Consider the following 17,053-nt stretch of genomic DNA (forward strand, 5'->3'; position numbering starts at 1 on the left):
CTTCAACTCCCAGAATTCCCCATGCTGGCTGGGGAATTCTGGGAGTTGAAGTCCAAATATCTTCAAGTTGCCAAGGTTGGGAAACACTGGTCTAAACTATGCAAGATAAATTACTGGATTCTGATCCTGATTTCTACTTTACCTCAGAATTTTTCTTTTTCAGGTAATTTGTAAATCTCCAGAGTAGTCTACTTACCATCATATAGGTGAAAGGCAAAGTAATAATAAATTTATGCTTTTGTTTTGATCTTTAAAAAATTATAGTTGACATGTAAAGAGAGGATTTTACAGGGTCTTTATAACAATGGCCCTTATGTTAGATATGGGATGCTACTATAGAACTGCAATATAGCTAACTTGATTTGTAAGTTGATCTTACAGTCCAACCTCTACCTCATGATTGCTTCAAGAATAAAACTGAAAGGGGAAATGCTACATATTTTCCTGGAGATCACACAATAAAAGTAAGATATCCTCCTAATCAAAAAAATAAGTTGACACCAAAGCAGTTCTAATTAACTAATAAAGCTAATAAATATCTTTGCACACATGATCCAAAATGAGATTCAATATAAAAGCGTCAATACATTACAAAAAAGAAACTTGCAAAAGGAATTTACTCTGCACAGAAAGAAATTAGGAAGACAAATGTGATCATCTATGCCAGAGGCCTGCAACCTTGAAACACTTGAAGACTTCAATTCTCCAGCCAGCAAAGCTTTTTGGGATTTGAAGTCCACATTCTTCAAGGTGCCAAGGTAGGAGAGCCCTGATCTATTCAGTGTGGTTAATGCTTGTTGAAAGAAATGTTTAAGAGGTCTGACTGTAGACTAATACTATTTTTTGAAATAAATACTTCATATCCAATATTTTTATTCCATGCGCATGTTCTGAAAGTGCAGTGCTGTTGTGTGATAGATGTAGGGAGATTTTGCTGCGACAAATAAGCAGAGGAGTTTATTAGATCTTCGTTTTAGTAGCCAAAAAAACTTTTTTTCTTACACTGATCCTGTTAACCCCATCAACAAAAAAGAAATTCAACAGTTATATTCATGGTGGTATTAATACTGATAAAGTTTGATGGAAGGAAAACACCTGAAACTATGTTAACCCAACTCACAAATGGTACATGAAACCAAAACTATATCATGACTTAACATGTTGGATAAAAGCACTAACACTGCCCGATATAATTCTCAAAAGAAATCTTCAGTTGTGATAATATGGCATATACCAGTGATGGCGAACCTATGGTATGGGTGCCACAGGTGGCACGTGAGACCAGCTCAGCTCCAGTGTGCATGTGTGTGCTAGACAGCTAATTTTTGACTCACCCAGAGGTTCTGGGAAGGCATTTTTGACTTCCAGACAGCCTCCAGAGGGGATGGGAAGCCTTTGGAGCCTGGAGAGGGTGAAACATGAGCTTATTGGACCTACCAGAAGTTGGGAAACAGGCTGTTTCTGGCCTCCAGAGGCTTCCAGGGGTGGGGAGCTGTTTTCGCCCTCCCAGGCATTGGGTGTGGGTACTCGTGCATGCATGATAGTACACGTGCGTACTCTTGGCACCCGAGGAAAAAAAGGTTCGCCATCACTGGCATATACAGCATGGGTTTTGTTGCCAGGCTGGTTGCTTTTATGCTTGTCTCAGACTGGAGGAAAGTGAAATACACTGCTCAAAAATAAAAGGAATACTTAAAAAACAGAATATAACTTCAAGTAAATCAAACTTCTGTGAAATCAAACTGTCCACTTAGGAATCAACTCTGATTGACAATCAAGTTCACATCCTGTTGTGCAAATGGAATAGTTGTGCAAATAAACTATTCAATGAGAATATTTCATTCATTCAGATCTAGGATGTGTAATTTGAGTGTCTTCTTTATTTTTTTGAGCAGTATATATTCAGATCACAACTAAACTACAGCATCCCAGGAGCAAATGATTTGCTCTAGTTCTTAACCAGGAGTATTTTGGGGGAAATGGAGATGGCATTCATATATAGGCCAAACCTTGTACTGTACTTGTGGTGTGTGTGTGTGCGTGTTAATTTTACCGACTTAAATCCTTGAAGTAAACCCTTGTTCTCAGCTGCTGGGGGTATATACTGCAGGTTTGACCTGTTAAATGAGAAAAAGGGAGGGAGAGAAACATGTTCCAAGCTGTGCTGCTTGAGAAGGCAGAAACTGGTTTTGGAGAAGCTTTGCAGAAAGTTGCTGTCACTCTCTGAGTGCCGATCCATTGGAATGTGCATTTTCCGTTTCTGGACCCAGAGGATCAAGGACATGTTTCACCCCAAACTCAAGGCAGACACCTGGACCTCCAGGAATGGCAGAAAATACAGAAGAGGGCAACATGAGCTATGGTGGCACAATGGTTAGTGCGCATTGCTGCAGGCTACTTCTGACTGCTGGCTGACTGCAATTTGGCAGTTCAAATCTCACCAGGCTCAAGGTTCATCTAGCCTTTCCTCCTTACAAAGTGGGTAAAATGAAGAACCAAACTGCTGGGGGCAATAGGTTGATTCTGTAAATCACTCAGGGCTGTAAAGCACTATAAAATGGTATACATGTCTCAAGTGCTATTGTTATTGCTACATCCCCCAGCATACGGAGAGGGGCGGCATATCAATCTAATAAATAATAATAAATAATAATATACACACTAGAAAGGCTGAGACCCAAAAACGGTATGACTAAATCTTTTTAACCATGGTCAAAAATAACACTGCCTGTTCCCTTTGTGTCTCTTTTTAATGAAATAATGGAAACTGCAGTTTAATGTTTCCAAATGTAAAATAATGCACTTGGAGAAAAGGAATCCTCAATCTGAGTATTGTATTGGCAGTTCTGTGTTAGCAAATACTTCAGAAGAAAAGGATTTAGGGGCAGTGATTTCTGACAGTCTCAAAATGGGTGAACAGTGCAGTCAGGCGGTAGGGAAAGCAAGTAGGATGCTTGGCTGCATAGCTAGAGGTATAACAAGCAGGAAGAGGGAGACTGTGATCCCGATATATAGAGCGCTGGTGAGACCATATTTGGAATACTGTGTTCAGTTCTGGAGACCTCACCTACAAAAAGATATTGACAAAATTGAACAGGTCCAAAGATGGGCTACAAGAATGGTGGAAGGTCTTAAGCATAAAACGTATCATCAAAGACTTAATGAACTCAATCTGTATAGTCTGGCGGACAGAAGGAAAAGGGGGGACATGATCGAAACATTTAAATATGTCAAAAGGTTAAATAAGGTTCAGGAGGGAAGTGTTTTTAATAGGAAAGTGAACACAAGAACAAGGGAACACAATCTCAGGTTAGTTGGCGGAAAGATCAAAAGCAACATGAGAAAATATTATTTTACTGAAAGAGTAGTAGATCCTTGGAACAAACTTCCAGCAGACATGGTTGCTAAATCCACAGTAACCGAATTTAAACATGCCTGGGATAAACTTAGATCCATCCTAAGATAAAATACAAAAAATAGTATAAGGGTAGACTAGATGGATCATGAGGTCTTTTTCTGCCGTCAGTCTTCTATGTTTCTATGTATCTTTCTTCTGAAACGTCTTCACCTAAAAATGATCTTGCAACATCCAGAGTTGCTTGATGAATGGTAGCTTTAGAAGTTGATCAAACAAAGGCAACAGCTGGAGCTTTAGGAAAGTACTTGACGGATTCTGCTATCTCAGAACGCTAAAAGTTATTCTTCATTCATTACTTAGCAGGTGTCGTCTCAGTGGTATCTTAGGTGAAAGTCACATTGCAAACCTACCGGGGGAATAAAACCTTACATTTCTGGAGCACCGCCAGGTCATGTCCCAAACACAGTCAAATATTACACACACAAAAAAGACAGTTTTATTGAAATCTCAGATCTTGTATGAAACAAAATTGAATCCCTAAAAAAAATAATATCTTGCTGCCCTCAGGTACCACGTCTAGCATTGGTCCTTGAATATATTTTAAGTATTTCACCATCATCTTGAAATGCTCCGAGTCAGAATGTTCTCAGAGATCCATTTATCGAGTAAAGGAACGAACGTGACGTCCTCTTCCACTGCTTCCGCTAACAAACTTTCCTCTTGAACCACTGCTGTTGGTACTTGCCCAAGATGGTGTAAGTCCACCACGGCCTCTGGATGCACGATCGCGGGGACTTGGCCGGTAGCCTTAAACAAATGGAAAGGTTATTGGCAACAGAACCTATGCACTTCTAGTAGGATCTGCAACTGAGAGATGGTTGAATTAAAGCTACATAGTAAACAGTTTAAAGAATTAAGATTATATATAACAGGCAGGGGGAAAAGGTATTAAGATTGGAATTTAGTATGGCTAAAACCAAAACTTGCTACCGAGAATAAATAACTGGCTGAAAACAGGTAAACTGTGAGGACAACCAAGGCTGAAAAAGAGATGCTAATTCTGATATTGTCTAATACAGTGTTTCCCAACCTCGGCAACTTGAAGATATCTGGACTTCAACTCCCAGAATTCCCAAGCCAGCGAATGCTGGCTGGGGGATTCTGGGAGTTGAAGTCCAGATATCTTCAAGTTGTCGAGGTTGGGAAACACTGGTCTAATACATATCTCCAACTCCCATTCGAATGAATTTAAAGCTATGTATTTTAACAATAGTTGAAACATGCAAGTTGTTGTATGGATAGGTTTTAAAATCCTTAGCAAGGAACTCATTCCATTAACTTTTTTTTCTTTAAAGATTTTTTTTTATTTTTTTCACCATCATTACATAAACATCCATACCTATACCATAATATCAAAACATACATAATTATACATTTCTGTCCAAAGTACCAAAAAGAAGTATCCTAATTTTGCACTTTTTCTACTTTTATCTCCCATCTGTATTACTTCTATATTTCATACTACTCCCCTCCCTCTATCTCTCTCTCTTCCCTCTTTCTTACTTCCGGCCTCCCTCTAATGCCACCTCCTTACTTCCTATTTTTGTGGCATGGGTCTAGAAACATAGAAACATAAAAGATTAACGGCAGAAAAAGACCTCATGGTCCATCTAGTCTGCCCCTTATACTATTTCCTGTATTTTATCTTAGGGTGGATATATGTTTATCCCAGGCATGTTTGAATTCAGTTACTGTGGATTTACCAACCACGTCTGCTGGAAGTTTGTTCCAAGGATCTACTACTCTTTCAGTAAAATTATATTTTCTCATGTTGCTTTTGATCTTTCCCCCAACTAACCTCAGATTGTGTCCCCTTGTTCTTGGTGGTCTACCACCTTTAATTTTCAACTTTCTTTCAAATCAATTACTATAGCCTATCTTCCAAACATATTAATTATCTCTTGTACCTCTTGATTTTGGGCTCTATTCCTCCCTTACTTCAATTTACATCTTTACTCTTTTTTTTAATCCTGTCATTTTTAAATGCCATAAATTTCTGATCTCTTTTCCCATTTCTTATCTCCCTTTCAACTTTATCACTCAATTTTATTTATTTATTCATTCATTCATTCATTCATTCATTCAATTTGTATGCCGCCCTTCTCCTTAGACTCAGGGCAGCTTACATCATGTTAGCAATAGCACTTTTTAACAGAGCCAGCATATTGCCCCCACCATCTGGGTCCTCATTTTACCCACCTTGGAAGGATGGAAGGCTGAGTCAACCTTGAGCCGATGATGAGATTTGAACCGCTAACCTACAGATCTACAGTCAGCTTCAGTGGCCTGCAGTACAGCACTCTACCTGCTGCGCCACCCCAGCTGTGTATTTTAACTCATTCCCCATTTTTAAATGAATTCTAATCTTATCACTACACTTCCATCCATTGGTTAATAACATTACCAACTTCCCAATATACAATATTAAAGAAAAAAGAACCCCTAATTATCTAAAATCTCAATGGCAAAAAATCCATAAATTATATAATATTACATAAGGATCTAATGCTAGTTACAAACATTTCAACAATTTCAGTAATTATCTAAATCATTTTCAACATTAAATCAATTTGATAAGTTATACAATAATTTTATAAAAGCAAATCTTATGAAGTAAATAGTAATTATTCAAATTTTATAATCTTCTAACAATTGACCTACTCTAGTCTAATTTATTTCCCTTTTCTTTTTTTCCCTTTCATCATCAAAATTTAATTCAAACTATCATGCTCCAATCTAATATAGACTAATTTGTTAAAAAAAACTTTTAGCAAGATAATTATGCACTTATATTCAGCTAATAGTGATGACACAATTAAATGTAAAACAATAATTCTAAAAAAATAAGTATATTATTTTATATGAAGACCTTTAAAAATAATAATTATACAACTCTTATAACATTTCAACAATTTCAGTAATTATCTAAATCATTTTCAACATTAAATCAATGTTATAAATTAAATTTTGTATAAAAACAAATCTTATAAAGAAAATTAGTGAGTATTCAAATTTTATAATCTTCCAACAACTGACCTACTGTAGTTTAATTTATTTCTCTTCTTTTCTTTATTCTTTTTCCATTTCATCATCAAAATTTAATCCAAACCATCATGTACTTATAGAAAAAACCTTTTAACAAGATAATTATGCTAATTATACCCACTTATATACAACTAACAGTGTTGACATGATTACATGTAAAATAACAATTCTTTTAAAAAAAATTCCTTTGTATTGACCTTCCCCTTTTCATCCAAGAGCTCTTTTGGTCTCTCAAAAATTTCACCTTTTATAGATTTTATCCTTCCAAATCCTAACTTCTTCTCCTAACTTCTTCTTTCATTTTTATGCCAATGATTTATTTTGTCTCAAATTCCTTTCCTTCCTTTTAAGTCTATTATTTATATAATTCTACTCTCAATTCCCCCTAGTCTCTTCTCATTATCCCCCACCCTTATTTTTTACTTGCTTCTTCTGATAACAATACTCCCTTCTTACTCTTTAGTTATCTCTGTAAATTCCAGTGTAATCATTAATCTGTTTTTAATTCTCAGTCCCTTTTTCATCTGTGTAATCTCCTTGTTCTTCATTTTCTTCATTTTCCTTTTCCACCATTGTAAATTCTAAATGTTCTTTATGATCCAGCTTCATTTGTTTTCTTTCCACCAGATTTCCAAAAGGTAGGTTTTATGTCTTCATGAATGTATTTTAACATCCCCATACACGTTTCTATCATGTCCAGTTCACAATTCACAAAATTAATCTCTTTGTATTTCAGTCCAATCCAATTCAAAGTCCTCTTATCTTCTATCACCATCAAACACAATATTTATTTATATATTTATTTATTCAATTTCTATGCCGTCCAACTCCCTTAAGGACTCTAGGCGGCTCACAGCAAATAAATAAAACATCAATAATATTTCTAACACCTCTAAAAACAGTTTAAAAATAATTTACAATATAACAATTAAACTCCTGCCTATTGTTCATGGCCGGATCTCGCTGGTTACCACCATAGGATCAATGGTCCTAGGCCTGTCAGAAAAGTTAGGTCTTTACCACTTTCCAGAAGACCAATAGGGTGGGGGTAGTCCGGACCCCAGGTGGTAACTGGTTCCAGAGAGCTGGGACAGCCACAGAGAAGGCCTTCCCCCACAGATCCGCCAGCTGACACCGTTTAGTTGATGGGGCCCGGAGAAGACCAACTCCGTGGGCCCTTAATAATAATTAATAATAATAATTTATTTGATTTGTATGCCGCCCCTCTCCGCAGACTCAGGGCGGCTCACAACAATAATAATAACAATATAAAATGTAACAAATCTAATATTAAAAGAAAGTATCTAAAAACACGTCATTTAAAAAACATACAACACAAGCATACCATACATAAACTCTACTGGTCGCTGGGAGCTATGTAGTAGAAGACGGTTCTGAAGATAGTCTGTCCCTAAGCCATGCAGGGCTTTAAAGGTAATGACCAAACCCTTGAATTGCATCCGGAGACCAATCAGGAGCTAATGCAGTTCGTTGAGGGTTGGTGTAATGTGATTATACCTAGGTGCACCCACAACAACTCATGCAGCTGCATTCTGGACCAACTGTAGTCTTTGAACACTCTTCAGGGGTAGCCCCATGTAGAGCGTGTTGCAATAATCTAACCGTGAGGTGACATGAGTGACGGAGAAGAGCCTCCTGATCCAAGTAGGGTCACAATTGGTGCACTAAGTGAACCTGTGCAAAGGTTCCCCTAGCTACAGCTGTCAAATGTCGGTCTAATCTTAGCTGAGAGTTTAGGAGGACACCCAAATTGCGAACCCATTCTGAGGGGGGCAAATTTCTCCACACACACACCCAACCAAGTATGGACAGTCGACATAGCCTTCTGGAGGCAATACCCACAGCCATTCGGTCTTTTCAGGGTTTAAGTCTGAGACTGTTAACTCCCATCCAGACTCTCACGGCCTCCAGGCACTGGCACATCATATCCACTGCTTCACTGAACTGACACAGGGTGGAGATATATAACTGGGTGTCCTCAGCATATTGCTGATACCTCACACCGTGTCGTTGGATGATCTCACCCAGTGGTTTCATCTAAATGTTAAATAGGAGAAGAGAGATGACCGAACCCTGAGGCACCCTGGAAAAGAGGGGTCTGGAGGTTGACCTCTGTCCCCCTACCAACACTGACTGCGACCGGCCAGAGATAGGAGGAGAACCATCGTATCACGGTGCCTCCCACTCCCAACGTGTTTAGTTGTCGCAGAAGGATACCATAGTGAATGGTATTGAAAGCAGCTATAAGTATCAATAGCACAACACACACTGCTTTCAAGTCCTTTCAAGTTCCTAGTTGTCTTTTTATGAACAAGGTCAGTCTCCAGCTGTTGGTAAACTCACTTTCCAGTTTGTTGCAATATTTTCTTTTAACCAGTAGATGGCATTGCCAATTTCCCAATGCACCAAAACAACTCTCTTACAAAAGTTTTAAATCCACTTAGCACTTATAAAATATATTCTTCAAATTCTTCATTCCTTTTCAATCTTTTTAACTTCCCCTACGTCCAATTATAAAAACATCCTCAAATTTGGGCTTTTAAACTTTTTCCTTTAATTCTCTCTATATTTCCAATTGCTAGATAGCCACGCACTTCATTTTAAAGTCTTTTTTGTCTCCTTTTGAATTTTAAATTTCTTTCTTTTGTAATTAAATTGGCCAAGCACTCATCCAGCTTCAGCAGTTCTTCACTTCTCTCCAGCATAAATGCTTAAATCTTATTACCCAGGCAATCCTCTATTCCAATCTCCCCAATCATGGCCGCCCCGGTTAATGGTGAGTTGTTTTCCAATGCTGCTAGCCAAGAGGTTGATGCCTGCTCCCTGGACGGTTTGCAAGCCTTCCCCCAGACCACCAAAGTACGTTTTCCCAAACTTCTGGTTTGCCCGTTTGGGCATTCTTTTCACCTACCAGGCTTCAGGAAGGCCTGTCTTCTTCAACACCCCTCCAGGGTGTATCTGACCTGGTTCCAATCCGGTTCAAGGTCTCCAAACACCTGGGATTCAGGGTTCCCTGCAGGGCGCAGGAGACACCCATAGCTCTGGGATGTTGGCCATGCCCCCTATCTTTTGATGGGTGTCAGTCCAATAAATCTGCCATCATGCTTTTTAGGATTTTTCTACTGTTCTTTTTGTTGAAACTATATTGCTGTGATGGCGAACCTATGGCACGCGAAGGTGGCATGCGAAGCCATATTGGAGGCCATGCGAGACTTTGTCATATTTCAGTTCCAGTGCGCATATGCGTGCTGGCCAGCTAATTTTCAGCCTGGGGAAAGGCTGTTTCTCCCTGAAGTAATGCAGGCAAAAAAAAATCACCCAATGGACAAATCGGAAGTTTGGAAAAATGCACTTCCGGTTTGCCTTTGTGCTATTTTTTGCACTCCAGAGGTTTCAGGGAAACTTCCTGAAGTGCAAAAAACAGCACAATGGGCAAACTGGAATTGCATATTCCAAACTTCCGGTTTGTCCATTGGAAGCTTCTCTGAACTCTCTGGAGTGCAAAAAAATAGCACTATAACAAAGCGAAAGTAGTTTTCCCCAAACTTTTGGTTTGCCCGTTTGGGCATTTTTTTCACCTAACAGGCTTCAGAAAGGCCTGTGTAGGTGTGCGGGGGGCAACGCCAGGATGTGTACATGCATGGAGGGGGGGGGAGCAGGGAAAGGATGTGGGCACATGCACGCATGATAGCACACCCGAACCAAAAAGGATTTGCCATCATTGATCTAAAGTGTCTTGGCAGAGTTAAACAATAAAGTAAAGGTCAAAAATTAGAACGCAAACTTGTAATGTAATTTTCTTGGCAGTAAAACGTAACGCCACTGTCATTTTCTGGGATGTTTTTTCCTAGATTACATACAGCCCTGGTTTTTACTGTTGTCCTCCCACCCAGGTAGTAGCCCAAGTCCAAACTTACTCTGAGATCAACCAAGGCTGACAAGGTGCCAAACCTGCTGTGACACAATGTAATAAAAACAAAAAGTAACTTGGGTTTTTGCTCCAACAATTGTTTCATAAGGTTTGTGTTCTGTCTGTTATATGCTGCCCGGAAGGGGTGCCTTCTATTTTCTGTGATGATTACTATCTCAGGGAAACTGTTTGACTACCAAGCAGTTATATGTATTTGCTTACTATTATGCTGAACAAAACTTTCATTTAGTATTCACTTCTCAATTTCACATTCAATGGTGGTGTTGTGATTTCACCCCTATTTTGTAAGGCATATTAAGAGTCCCTTGGAAAAAACGATTAGAAACAAAAAGTGTAAATGAATGAATTATACAATGAAGGAAAGCAACCCCTTACCCGCAGAACTTAAAGGTCTCAGAGGGGGAAGAGGGCCTCTGTTGAAATTGCTCTGTCCACCTCGACTTTCACTGTAAGTTCCTCGCGGGGAGTTTTGGGCACTCCAGCTTGATCCTCTGGCTCCTTCACGACGACTGTAATTTCCTAAACAAAAACATGCAATTTTAAGCTAAATGCATATTGCTCTTATTTTAATCCAGATTTCACTTAATGTCTCAATTTAACAGCATGCTATTTTTAAAAAATAAAATGCTAATACAACAGCATAGGAAATGAGCAGTGTTAAACTCTGATTTATTTTGCAAGACTTTATTTGCTAAGCAAATTTCAACAGCACCCTTGCTTAAATGAATTACAGTGGTACCTCTACTTACGAACTTAATTCGTTCCATGACCAGGTTCTTAAGTAGAAAAGTTTGTAAGAAGAAGCAATTTTTCCCATAGTAATCAATGTAAAAGCAAATAATGATTGCAACTGGGGAAACCACAGGGAGGGTGGAGGCCCTATTTCCTCCCAGGAGATTCCTAGAGAGGCCTCACAGAAGCTTCTCCCCGTCTTTTCCGGCCGTTTCCTCCCAAGAAATTCCTAGAGAGGCCCCATGGAGGCTTCTCCCTGCCTTTTCCGGTCCCGTTTCCTCCCAGGAGATTCCTAGAGAAGCTCCATAGAGGCTTCTCCCCATCTTTTCCAGCCCTGTTTCTTCCCAAGAAATTCCTAGAGAGGCCCCACAGAGGCTTCTCCCTGCCTTTTCCGGTTAGCTTCGGAGGCTCAAGTTTGTAAGTAGAAAATGATTCTTGAGAAGAGGCAAAAAAATCTTGAATACCCGGTTCTTATATAGAAAAGTTTCTTAAGTAGAGGCATCCTTAGGTAGTTTGTAAGAAGAAGCAATTTTTCCCATAGAAATCAATGTAAAAGCAAATAATGTGTGCGACTGGGGAAACCACAGGGAGGCCTTGTTTACAAAATTATGTATACATTTTACTCATTTTTAAAGAGTAACAGAGAGGACAGGAGAAAGAATGTGAAAAAACCCTGTAGATTCTGTTTCTTTTTACTTGCTAGGATAAATAATATACCAGCATGACAATGAATTTCACTTTAAGGAGTATGTGAGTCAACTTGACTTTCTCAGAGCTCAAAGTTTTCAAGTTCAAGTGAACCATATAACTTACCTTTCGAAGCAGGCGGTGTAAAGAATCTGTTTTGGCTGTGAAATGCTCCCCGCCCTCCACGGTTCCCTGAGAAGCCACCACGGGAAGAAATTTTCTGTGAAAGTTTAGGTGGCCTCTTGGGAGGGGGAATCCCATCCGGCGGAACCACCTCTTTGCTCTCTGCAGCTACAAAGTCATCAACATGCATAGAGGGTGGCCTGCTGGTATTCTGTTTCCTCTGACGGAAGATGTCATGAGGGCGGATGCCTTGGCCAAATGCTCCCCTGCCCCTTCCTCTAGGGGGAGGTACAATATGAGCCCTCTTGGCAGGTTCAATGTATTCTGACTTTCCACTATAGAGATACAAAAGAGGAGAATGTTTACAAATTCTTCACAAGCCACTAAAACCACACTGAAATTTTCTTGTTATTTAGTAGTCACTTTTCTGAATATTTCTCAGAACTGAACTTTGTTGATGTTGCTACTTCAAGCAAGCACTTTTATATCAGTTAAGTACAAATAGTATTACTATAACTCACTGATATGTTCCATAGAATTTACCAAATCTCAAATTTAAATCTAAAAGGGGTTTGGAGTCTTCCCTTCTCCCAACAATCTGGTATATCCTTATTTCATTCTAGCACATATGAGTTCAGACAACCAGAAAATACCACCTCTGGCTGGTCCCAGAGTTGGGTAGGAATTGAGTGTTTGCAATAGCCTTCCCCCAGGAGTGGGGTGGGAATAGACATCTTGCAGTATCCTGCCATGCCTACCAAGCCACACGCACAGAACTAGTATGGAAAAAAAATTGAATTTCACCCTTGATTGGCGCCCACTTCTTTGTGACAAAATAATCCAGACTGAAGCTCAGCCACATTGGTTAGTTGCATCATTTTCAGCAACTCTTACTTTTCTGCTTGTTTTGTTTTGTTTCCTAAACTACAAAACTTGGAATTAATAAAATATTCTCGTTGAATACTTTGTTCTGTACAAAACTGAATGTGCACAGCAGCATGTGAAATTGATTGTCATTCACTGTTGCTTCCTAAGTGGACAATTTGATTTCACAGAATGAATATATATATATATATATACATATGTATGTATGTATGTATGTATGTATGTATGTATGTATGTATGTATATGGATATACAGGTAGTCCTTGCTTAATGACAACAATTGGGACAGAAATCCTACTGTGTAGCAAAATATCACATCATTGTGATGGACTTACCACCTCTACCACCTCACTTCCACTGAGGTTATTAAGTGTACTAGCCTCAGTTTATGTAAGGTATCATGTGACCATGATTTGCAATTTTATTGCTGGCTTCTCTATTGACTCTGCTTGTCAGAATCCAGCTATGGTAGATATAAATGGTGATCATGTGACTACTGGGATACTTTAACAGTTGTAAATACAAGGACCAATTGTAAAGCTACTTTTTAACCAACTTTGTAACTTTAAACCACTGCTAAACAGGCCAGTCAGTAAGTGAAATCTATGTGTACATGTACAGAGCCAGTTTGGTATACTGATTAAAGGCATCAGGCTAGAAACAGGAGACTGTTGAGTTCTACTCCTGCCTTTTAGGAATGAAGCCCACAGAGTGATCTGGGGTCACTCATTCTCCCTCAGTCCTTGGAAGTAGGCAATGACAAACCATTTCTGACATCTTGTCAAGAAATCTGCAGGGACTTGTCAGATAGTTGCCATGAGACAACAATGACTTGAAGGCACACAAAAAATGTGCAAAATCAAGACCACTGGTTACCTAGAAGTTATAAATGTCTCATGCTTGTGTTTGCCAAGTTTAGAGCTTGGTGTGGGTTTGGTCCGACCAGGAGAAGAAGGCTCTGTAACAAATGACCTCTCCAGCTCTGCTTGCAGATCAAAGTCACTGCATCCTTTTTCTGACAGTTCAATTAAGTCAACTTTCACCTACAAAAATGAGAAAATATTCCATTTTGTAAATCCATAACATATTATTACTCAATATAATTAGAATGGAAAATATGCTACACTACAAAATAGAAGAGGAAGAAGACTTATTAGAGTAGTAATGTGAATCCAAATCTCCTGATCGGACTATATTCCGTTATGCTATAGTAACATGCAGATTAAGTGGAAATTATTCACAGATATAATTCCTCCATAATTATTAGTTAAACGTTTGAGGAATGTGTATTAAAGGCATTCTTTAAAATAAAAGCTTTTTCATTTACTTCATTTATTAAAAGCAAGGCATTTCACATTCCAAGCACTCTGTAGAAGGTACCATTCAGATCTGCACTGATTGGACAGATTTTCAAACCTGATCTCTGACCACAAGAATGCAGAAACAACGGAATCAACTAAGAGGCATAGGATTTCAAATTTAATAAGTCTCACAAATTGTAGCAAATTTGTGTAAATGTCTCTTTTTATCAGCTTTATCAAATAAAAGGGATTTTTTGCAAAGCAATACTGGAATCAGCTATTAGTATTAGCTCTGTCCCCAGGCTGACTAAATATGTAAAATATTAACTCTAGGTTAAAAGTAGAAAAAGGTTATGTACTAAAAGATTACATGCACTGTAATCAAATATGGTTACTATGGCATCTAGTAAATTGTTTTTCAGACCAAAGGGAATTTCCAAAAAGGTGCTGAAATAAATAATTCAAGATGGGGGAGAGGATGTTGATATGAAAAATAGAAATCGAATATAAAATTATACTATAACCCCAAGTGCTAGCAAGCTTAATGTAGAGGTTTGAAATCAATATTGTATTACTCTTAGAGTTGAAAAATATTACCAAGAATTAACGAATTACGGTAATTATTTACCATATCAAGGTCAGTTTCAATTTCTTCAGCCTGGAATGGTGAGAACCACATAGACTTCAGCTGGTCATCCATCACATCTGCCAAGATGTACATAGTCCTGTAAGGTAAAACACAGCTTTCATTATTAGTCAATATTTGTGGAGACTTTAGGAATAAGTTAATGCTACTAAAATTCATAAATCTTTTTCCTCAAGCTACATATTTACTAATTTTTTTCCTAAGACCAAATTCTAATTATCCTGCCAAAAATCTTCTTGTAGCCCACATTGTTACATCCTTATGAATATCTGTTCTTAATCAAAGACAAAAGGACAGCCCATAACTAACAAACTGTTGCCATTTTCTCATTCAGTTGCAACTATTCGCCATTTTATTATTTTAAAACTATATCACATCATTTTACCTGTCAAATTTAACTTACCTTCAATACATGGTATAATAGAAAAAATGTAAGTTAAAAAGTAACAGGAACAGACAGAACACTATAAATAAAAAGATATTTGGTTGATATGCAATTACTTAAGAAAATTAACAGAAAAAAGGAAAAGGTTGGACTCCCAAGTTTTACAGAGATAGGAAATTAATAATTTAGTATAATAAATATAATATTAATAATTATACAATAGAATTTAAGAATTTATATTTTACCTATTGTTAAATAGATGTTGGAGAGATTCTGGAGCAGGTAAAATTGGTTCCACCTCTTGGTCACTTAGAGGGCAAGCCTCTCCAGCAGATTCCAACATCTGCCTAAGTCCAACAACATTATCCAGTAACGCTTCCAGGTTCTCTTCTTCCTTAGAACACTCCTAGATAAGAAATTCTACAGTCATCAATAATATAAAATCTACTACTCTGGACAGTTAACAAGATACATAGAGAGCATTTCACTAGAATATACACTGCTCAAAAAAATAAAGGGAACACTTAAATAACACAATATAACTCCAAGTAAATCAAACATCTGTAAAATCAAACTGTCCACTTAGGAAGCAACACTGATTGACAATCAATTTCACATGCTGTTGTGCACATTCAACTTTGTACAGAACAAAGTATTCAATGAGAATATTTCAATCATTCAGATCTAGAAAGTGTTATTTGAGTGTTCCCTTATTATTTTTTTGAGCAGTATATTTATTTTGGATTTCCATTAGAGATGATGCACTACAAAACACTACAAAATTATATGAAGCAAATTAACATAATGTAACAAAAGGTGACATTTTAAATGTGAACAGGTTTATTTAAAAATTGTGTACCGTGTAAGTCATTTAATCTAACATAGTGTACAAAATGCTGTTGGCTGGTTATGTAAGATCAAGAAGATGTGTAGACAACAAGACCAAATAACCATGAAGACTGATAGATGCAGGTAGAGAACTCTGTGAAAAGCTAAATGAACAGAGGATGGCAACCATGATCAAGGAAATCAGGATGGCTCTGTTATCTTCCAAAATGCGATAAGATTAATCTTATATTTCTCTCATTAGCCAAAGTAACTATTCAGCCTGAATAATGCACACACAATACAGACAGTCCTCAAATTACAACAGTTCTTTTAGTGACCAAAGTGACATCATTATTGAAAGAAGTGACTTATGGCTATTTTTCATTCTTTATGACCATTGCAGTATCCCCATGATCACGTGATCAAAATTCAGGCAGTTGGCAGGTGACTCACATTTATGTAGATTGCAGTGTCCTGGGATCACGGGATCACCTTTTGAGGCCTTCTGACAAGCAAAGTCCATGGATAAACCAGATTCATTTAGCAGTCATGTAATTAATTTAATAAGTGCCACGATTCACTTAACAACTGCAGCAAGAATGGTCACAAGATGGGGCAAAACTCACTTAACAAATGTCTCCCTTAACAACATAAATTTTGGGCTCAATTGTGGTAGTAAGTTGAGCACTGCCTGTATTCAATATTACTATCTACAGGTTTTTAGTTATATTATATATATATAGATATATATATATTAGTAAAAAGTTACATTACCAAAACCAGTTTCTCCAGTTCAAGGAGCAGGTTTTCAGGAGTCTCTTCTTTGGTCTGCAACTGATATTTTAATTCTGCAGTGCTAAGACCCAGTGTCCTGGGAGGATGACTTCCATCTACTTCGGCAAGACTGCCATCATCCCCACAACATCCCTGAAGAACATGAAGAAGTATCTAAGTGAAAAAGTACTGCAAAATGTATAAAAAGCCATGTTATACATAATATAATGTTGCCAATGAAGGACACATAAACTAAACTTCCAACATAATCTCCAAAC

The 17,053-nt window shown here is 37.9% G+C and overlaps 1 protein-coding gene across 4 annotated transcripts in view; it reads right to left on the minus strand.

The window, feature by feature from the left end:
- Positions 1-3,831: 3,831 nt before the first annotated feature.
- The window catches only part of VIRMA (vir like m6A methyltransferase associated), a 40,923-nt gene continuing 27,701 nt past the window's right edge, over positions 3,832-17,053 (minus strand). For all 4 annotated transcript variants that reach the window (XM_070748059.1, XM_070748060.1, XM_070748058.1 and 1 more), the window contains 7 exons: positions 16,776-16,928; positions 15,419-15,579; positions 14,771-14,867; positions 13,718-13,884; positions 11,961-12,292; positions 10,791-10,934; positions 3,832-4,165 (listed from right to left, as the gene is read on the minus strand). In XM_070748059.1, coding sequence (XP_070604160.1) covers positions 4,017-4,165; positions 10,791-10,934; positions 11,961-12,292; positions 13,718-13,884; positions 14,771-14,867; positions 15,419-15,579; positions 16,776-16,928 — 1,203 coding nt within the window. In that variant the 3' untranslated portion in view covers positions 3,832-4,016. The remainder of the gene's footprint in view (positions 4,166-10,790; positions 10,935-11,960; positions 12,293-13,717; positions 13,885-14,770; positions 14,868-15,418; positions 15,580-16,775; positions 16,929-17,053) is intronic.

The sequence above is a fragment of the Erythrolamprus reginae genome, chromosome 3, assembly GCF_031021105.1.
Source record: "Erythrolamprus reginae isolate rEryReg1 chromosome 3, rEryReg1.hap1, whole genome shotgun sequence".
Classification (NCBI taxonomy): Eukaryota; Metazoa; Chordata; class Lepidosauria; order Squamata; family Dipsadidae; genus Erythrolamprus; species Erythrolamprus reginae.